General features: G+C 34.1%; 1 protein-coding gene across 1 annotated transcript; it reads left to right on the top strand.

Annotated features, from left to right (window-relative positions):
* The first annotated feature begins 2,796 nt into the window (after nucleotides 1-2,796).
* LOC106340770 (cell division control protein 6 homolog) lies at nucleotides 2,797-6,658 on the top strand. Its single transcript, XM_013779615.1, has 16 exons — nucleotides 2,797-3,275; nucleotides 3,386-3,464; nucleotides 3,538-3,758; nucleotides 3,844-3,918; nucleotides 4,005-4,114; nucleotides 4,220-4,326; nucleotides 4,434-4,493; nucleotides 4,619-4,692; nucleotides 4,976-5,026; nucleotides 5,127-5,176; nucleotides 5,321-5,402; nucleotides 5,508-5,597; nucleotides 5,879-5,941; nucleotides 6,052-6,147; nucleotides 6,284-6,373; nucleotides 6,476-6,658. The coding sequence occupies exons 1-16, from the start codon at nucleotides 3,087-3,089 to the stop codon at nucleotides 6,506-6,508; spliced, it is 1,470 nt and encodes a 489-aa protein (XP_013635069.1). The 5' UTR covers nucleotides 2,797-3,086; the 3' UTR covers nucleotides 6,509-6,658.
* The last annotated feature ends 357 nt before the right edge of the window (nucleotides 6,659-7,015 follow it).

The following is a 7,015-nucleotide window of genomic DNA, read 5'->3' as shown; positions in this document are numbered from 1 at the left end:
AATTTCAAATAGTTCTTAGAAACAAGATTCATATAGATCTTAGATTATTAATAAGTTTTATAAGTTTTTAGAGATTCTTAGATCTTTAGAGATTCAAATAATTTTAGAATCAAGATTCATATAGATCTTAGATTCAAGATTAATATTTGTGATAATTTTAGATCTATAGATTTTTATAAGTTTTATGATTCAAATAGATCTAATAATCAGGATTCAGATATGTGGTGTTCTTAGATTTTATGGATAGATTAGTTTACCTTTTAGGAAACACCAAATTGATATGAATGGACCACCGTGAGAGAGAGCTGATCCGCGGATGAGCTGGTTGAGAGAGAGGTGGAGGAGCTGGCCGGAAAACCGTGAGAGGGATAGACTTGGCCGGCGGAGCAAGTTTGAAGGCCGGAAGAGATGGCCGGAAAAGAGATGATCGCCGGCGGATGGGATTGCTCAGGTGGAGAGAGTCTCGTGCTGATAACGTGTTAAGATTTGAGAGAAAATTTGTGAGAATGTGTTGTATATTTCTTATTGCTTACACCATTATATATAGTGGTTCATACAAGGTGGAGTCAAAGGGAGAATTGATTACTAGGATACTCTACATAATGACATGGTCAAACTCATAAAGACTAAGGTTGAATGGGTCTTCCATGTGGCTGGATGTAAACTCCCAATAGACTCTAGTCTTGAACTTTTATGGTCTAGGTTATGGACCATCCACTTCATGATTCATAACATATTTTCTAATTTAAATTTATTAGAATGGAAACTCGTGGTTAACTAAGTCAGAGATGGCTTTTAGTAAATTTGCTTCCATACCATTTTAGTCTAGTAATTAAAATTTAATATGACTCATTCTAGTAATTCTCAGATGAATTAGAGTCATTCCAAGTAATTTTTCTAGTTTTATTCTTAACAGTGTTATGGGTCTTAGAAAAAAATATTTTCTTTTAATTTTTAAGATTTATATTCATATAATGTTTACAATAATTATAAAATTTAATCAGTTTTCTGATTAGAATAAAACTATATACATATCAAATATTTTTTGGGTCTTCTTTAATTTTATTTCTTATATTTTTTTGTATGGCTGGGCAAAAAACCTGGATCCGAAGAACCGAACCGAACCCGTTCCGAAAAAGTAGTACCAAACCCGAACCGAAATTGATTAAATATTCGAACGGATTCAAAATTTTGGTATCTAAAGAACCGAAACCGAACTCGACCCGAACCGAAGTATCTCGGGTACTCGAATGTAACCGAAATAGATTTATATACCTAAATATATTGCTTATTTTTAGATTTAATATATATTACAAACATCCAAAAAATATAAGATACTTTTAAGTTGTCTAAAATACTTGAAAATATACATAAATAGTCAAAAGTAAATGTCTAAAATAGCTAAAATATATTCAAAACACCAAAATGCTTGAAATATCTATTGATTTTCTATCCAAATATTCAAATCAAACCAATTTATGTGTTAATTTTAGGTATTTTGACATATATTATATAAATTTATATGTAATATATTATTTTGTTTTATAGATTTTGAGAAATTTTAAGCATATAATGAATATTAAAAGTTTAAAAATAATTTAAATGGGTTATCCGAGCCCGAACCGAACCCGCAAAGATCCGAACCGAACCCGAACCAAAATTTTGAAATACCCGAATGGGGCTGAAATCTTTAAACCCGAAACCCGATTAGATCCGAACCGAACCGAATGGATACCCGAACGCCTACCCCTATTTTTTTGTATAAAAATATAGACTTATAAAAAAATTGAATCTCTTAACTATTAATATACAGAGGAGACACGGATTTGGATTCGGGATGGTCCCACTGTTCGTCCTTCTAGTTAGCCGGCCCTGGTCGGAGACATGGGCAGTCTTCAAATTTTGGGGCTACAAACATTTTAAATAAAATCAAAATAATTTTTATTTTTACAAATTTAAAAATATATATATTTTTTTTTTGAAAGCCTATAGGTCAATATTTCACTTCACTATGTGTATGACCATTTTTTGGTGGAGAGGTTTGGTCGCTTGCCAGCTTCTTCTACGAAGATCTTGTTTGGTGCCTTCTTTACGCAGCTTGATCTTGTTGACGGTAAAATTTAGAAGTCCCTCCCAACAAACACACTCGGATTTTGGGATGCTTAGCAATGTAGATGTAGTGCAAGTATATATACAAAATCACTGGTTAAGTCGGGATTCTCATTAGAATTAGTCAAGAATCTTGAATTTGAGTTGCAACATAAGAGAAGAGATCACTCATAAAAAAACATTGAACTACTTTTATTCTAATGCAAATCTTATTTACTTGAACACAACAATATAGAGCCAAACACATGTGTATATGAAAGCCATGCTTAGCAGCTTAGGTGGTGGTTATTGATAAGATGCGATAGCCAATTTGAGAATCGAATGGAATGAGACACTACAAAAGGCCACCACTCTTATCTTTTTTCTACCTAGTATTTATCAAATTTTGCTTTCATATACCATTCGTATGTATCTCTTTACACTCAGCTTGTTTTGTTTATCTACGTACCATAAGATTATATCATCAATTTATGTGGATATCCATTTTTCTATAAGTTCTTTAATGAACCAACCTGATTGATGAAAAAAATATCTCCACGTCGTTGTATGTCGATATCTCATACGTGAACGATTATATATGTAGAAATAAAATAAATATAAGTAAGTGCATTGACACATCGATCACCTAGATTTCTATCTTCAGTTCTACAAATTGTGTTTCTTTTATCAATAGAGGAGGATTATGCAAATATGGCCCCTTAACGGGCTAAATTTAGTCAATAAATTGTTAAAGCTTAACGTGGCCCAGTAAAATTGCCGCGAAGCTGATTGTACAAAACGGCAACCGAATAAAAACAAGCGGTGAAAACGTTTTCCCGCTACTGCAATTTTCCCTCTATTGTTTTTGTTTTTCTCAACCATTTCCTCTTTCGATATCTCTTCATAAGGCTAGTATCGACCATGAGATTGATTCTTCACCTCGCTTCGATTCGATCTCCATCTCTCGATTTCTTTTCCTCTTTTTCTCCTGACGTACAATGCCTACCATCGCTGGACCAAGTTTGTCACCTCACAAGCGTATCGTCGCCGCCAGATCGGAGAATACCGGATGTCCTAGATCCGCCGAAGACATCACTCCTCGAAAGCGAAAATTGAGATCCGATTCCGCCGCGGCGGTTCCTACGCCGATAAAACGGAAATCTCCTCGACGATGTGCGCTTATGGCGGTAATTTCTAGCGATTAAGACTTGTTTAGTTTCAATCCGAGTGTTGTTCTTATTGGATGTATCATCATCATTAAATAGATTAGTGTTGGAATTTATAATTGATTTTGCAGGAGGTTGAGGAAGAACCTAATGGAATGCTGGAAACTCAATTTGATTGTTTAGATGGTAAATCGAAGTGGAACCCTAGAGGTATACATGATTCTTCAGTGTTCTATTTAGTCTAGTGCTCTCAGTTTAGTTAATGTACTAGTGTAATGCACAGATGATGATCAAATGAAAGCTGTAAAGGAGGCATTGCACGTTTCTACGGCACCATCAACTGTTGTTTGCCGTGAGGATGAGCAAAGACGTGCTTTGGAGTTTGTAAAAGGTTGCATGGAACAGAATAAGGCTGGGAGTTTGTACATATGTGGCTGCCCTGGAACTGGGAAGTCGTTGTCAATGGAGAAACTAAGACTACAAGCTGAAGACTGGGCAAAACAGGTGATCAATCTTCTGTCTTCAGGACTTGTGACTAATGTGAATTTATCAATATAAAAGACTGATGTTCGTTTATGAGTTCTTTCAGGAAGGCCTGCCTTGCTTGGAAACAGTTTCTGTTAATTGCACGTCATTGACCAAAACAACAGATATATTCTCCAAGGTAAGGCCTTGTGCAATTCAAATACCTCCAAGTTCTTGGTTTCATTTTTTTTTATCTAGTTATTTATTGGGCTGTTTTGGTTTCAGGTACTTGGTGAAAACGAGACTGGGAAGAAAGCTATTGGCTCCTCTACACCTCTAGAGCAACTTCAGATTTTGTTTTCTCAAAAGCAACAATCATCCAGCTCAAAGATGATGTTTGTTCTTTCTTCATTCTTGTGGTTGCTGTGATTTGACCACCTGACAATAGTTTTTTTTTTTTTGTTAAAACCTCCTAAAGATTTAAACTTGCATATGCACAGGCTAATAATTGCAGATGAGATGGACTACTTGATCACAAGAGATCGAAGGGTCCTTCATGAGCTTTTTATGCTCACAACTTTGCCATTGTCAAGATGTATACTTATAGGTACCTCTCTTTGCGATAATAGTTATAGTTCAAAGTTTTGTATATATGTTCCACTTTCCCTCTGGTCATACAAAATTTTAAGTTTATCTGACGTATTCATTCTCCAGGTGTAGCAAATGCAATAGACCTCGCAGATCGTTTCCTTCCAAAATTGAAGTCTCTTAATTGTAAGTATTTTTTCATCATTTTTTACAGTTGGAAGATTCGTCGCTGTTCACCATAAGTCCCTTAGCTTTGATAAAGATCAACAGTTGAGTTTACTCCTTCAACTTATTTTCCTCAATTAATGCAGGCAAACCTTTGGTTGTCACTTTCCGTGCCTATTCTATGCAGCAGATCGTAAGGATACTTCAGGAGAGGCTTGTGGTAAGTCTACCTCTAATTTGTGGTATAGAGTGTGCTTTCGCAGAGAGATAAATGCCTCATTAAGTGACTAGTAAAGCTAGTGAAAATATGATGTAAATAATTAGGACGAATCCGTTACCAGTGTAACAAAGAACTTTTTGTTTCAAAGTAGTTGGTATTCAAGAAACTCAAGAAAAAAATGAATAGCAAATTCAGAACCATGTAAATAAATTTTGACCTATCTAAAACTCATACGTTATCGATTTTGATCATAAATTCTTATTCTTCAAATCTGTTATAACAGGAGCTTCCATATGTTGCATTTCAACCAAAAGCCTTGGAGCTTTGTGCCAGAGTAAGAATATATATGACATTGTTTCACTCCCTGTGTAGTCGACCAACTTTTTTCATTTTGGCGCTCTATATTGATGTTCTATATTTTTGCCTTGTGCCAGAAAGTTTCAGCTGCATCAGGAGATATGAGAAAGGCTCTATCTGTCTGCAGGTGAATACTCTTAAAAAGTTGTCTCTGAAGTTGCTTAAGATGAATGAGAGTACTATCTTTTATATATTGTAATTATCCACTCTTGAAATCATCATATTGAGATTGATAACCCCAATTTTTTTTTCATATTGATTCGATATTCAGGAGTGCCTTAGAAATTTTAGAAACAGAAGTTAAAGGTTCAACAGATGAAGAACCACAAATTCCAGTTCCAGAGGATCAAATGGTTTGTATTTTCACTCTCTACTTTACTTAACTGACGATGTAAATATGAAGGATCCATAGAATATGTGGTCTTATAACATACTTGTTATCATCGATAACTCTACAGGTCAAGATGGATCATATGGTAGCTGCACTGGCTAAGACGTTTAAATCGCCAGTAGTTGACACCATACAATCTCTTCCTCAACACCAGCAAGTAAGTTCCATCACCATAGACTTAATTGATATCTGGTACTTCTGGTTCTCAAATCTTAATATGCTTACAACATGCATATGCAAATCTTTAGCTTTGTTTTCCAGTGTGATCTAAAGTATGGTTCATATAATTTAAAAATGCATACTGTTATACACAAATAAACTTAAGTCCCACGCTGGTCACTGGTGTTTGTATGGTGTATGTTGTGCTTTGCATACGCATGTTGCTTATGAAAGTTAGTAGTGGACTGTAATCACATTGCTTGTATTGAAAACTTGCAGATCATAGTCTGTTCTGCTGCAAAGGCCTTTAGAGGAAGCAAAAAGGACAGAACCACTGCAGAGGTAATAATATTTTATCGAATGCACAATACAGAAACACAGCTTCATTAAGTTATAATTAAAGACATTGTACATAATGTTTTGCGTCTCTGTTTTGACACACTTGGATGCAGTTAAATAACTTATACATGGAGATCTGTAAATCTTCGATGATCACTCCAGCTGGAATAACAGAGTTCACTAACATGTGTACAGTGCTAAATGACCAGGTACTAACTCCTATGAAGAATACACATCAACTCGTACGAGATTATGAGTTAGAATAACTCTCATGTTGTGTTGGTTTTATACTTTTATTTTATATAATTCAAGATAAATTGAAAGAGTCAGTTTGGATTGGCACAGGGGATTTTGAAACTCAGTCAAGCTCGGAACGATAAGTTAAAGAGAGTGAGCCTGAGAGTAGATGAAGCAGACATCACATTTGCTCTCAAGGTAACCACACACACCTTTTGTCTTGTTTCAAAATAATTGAAAACTTTTCTCCACACATATTACAGTTTCTCAACTTCTCTTTTTTGTTTATTTACATAATAGGAAATACGATTCTTCCGCAACTGTCTTCTGTGATGAAGTCATTGAGGATGTGTTTCTTCATTCTTTCCTTACAGAGTACAAAGAGTAAAAATCTCAGTATTCATATAAAATTGTTTTCTCTATGTTATGTAAATAAACATAAACAAAATCTACCTTTAATCAATTTAGTACATTTTTAATTAATTTATTACATTTTACTAAGCAGATGAAGATAAGTGCGCAGGTTAAATTTATATGAAAATTACTTAAGAAATATTGTATGGAAAAAAAATTTATATTATTAATCGAATTAATATATTTGGCACTTAAACAATTTTTTTAAAATTTTTTTTGTTAATTACATAATTTGTTTACTAATGAACTGATCCAATTTTTAAAATTATTTTAGGTCAAAAAATTATTTATCGCATAAAAACTTAACGTTTATGCCGAAGAATCTCATGCCTACTGTTTGGTTACAATGAAGCCATGTTAGCTCGGTTTTATATCATGATTTAACAATTTAAAAGTTAATTATGGTTATGAGAAGTTTACGTTCAC

Source organism: Brassica oleracea, chromosome C4, assembly GCF_000695525.1.
Source record: "Brassica oleracea var. oleracea cultivar TO1000 chromosome C4, BOL, whole genome shotgun sequence".
In the NCBI taxonomy this organism is placed as follows: Eukaryota; Viridiplantae; Streptophyta; class Magnoliopsida; order Brassicales; family Brassicaceae; genus Brassica; species Brassica oleracea.
This window is presented reverse-complemented; position numbering and strand designations above follow the sequence as displayed.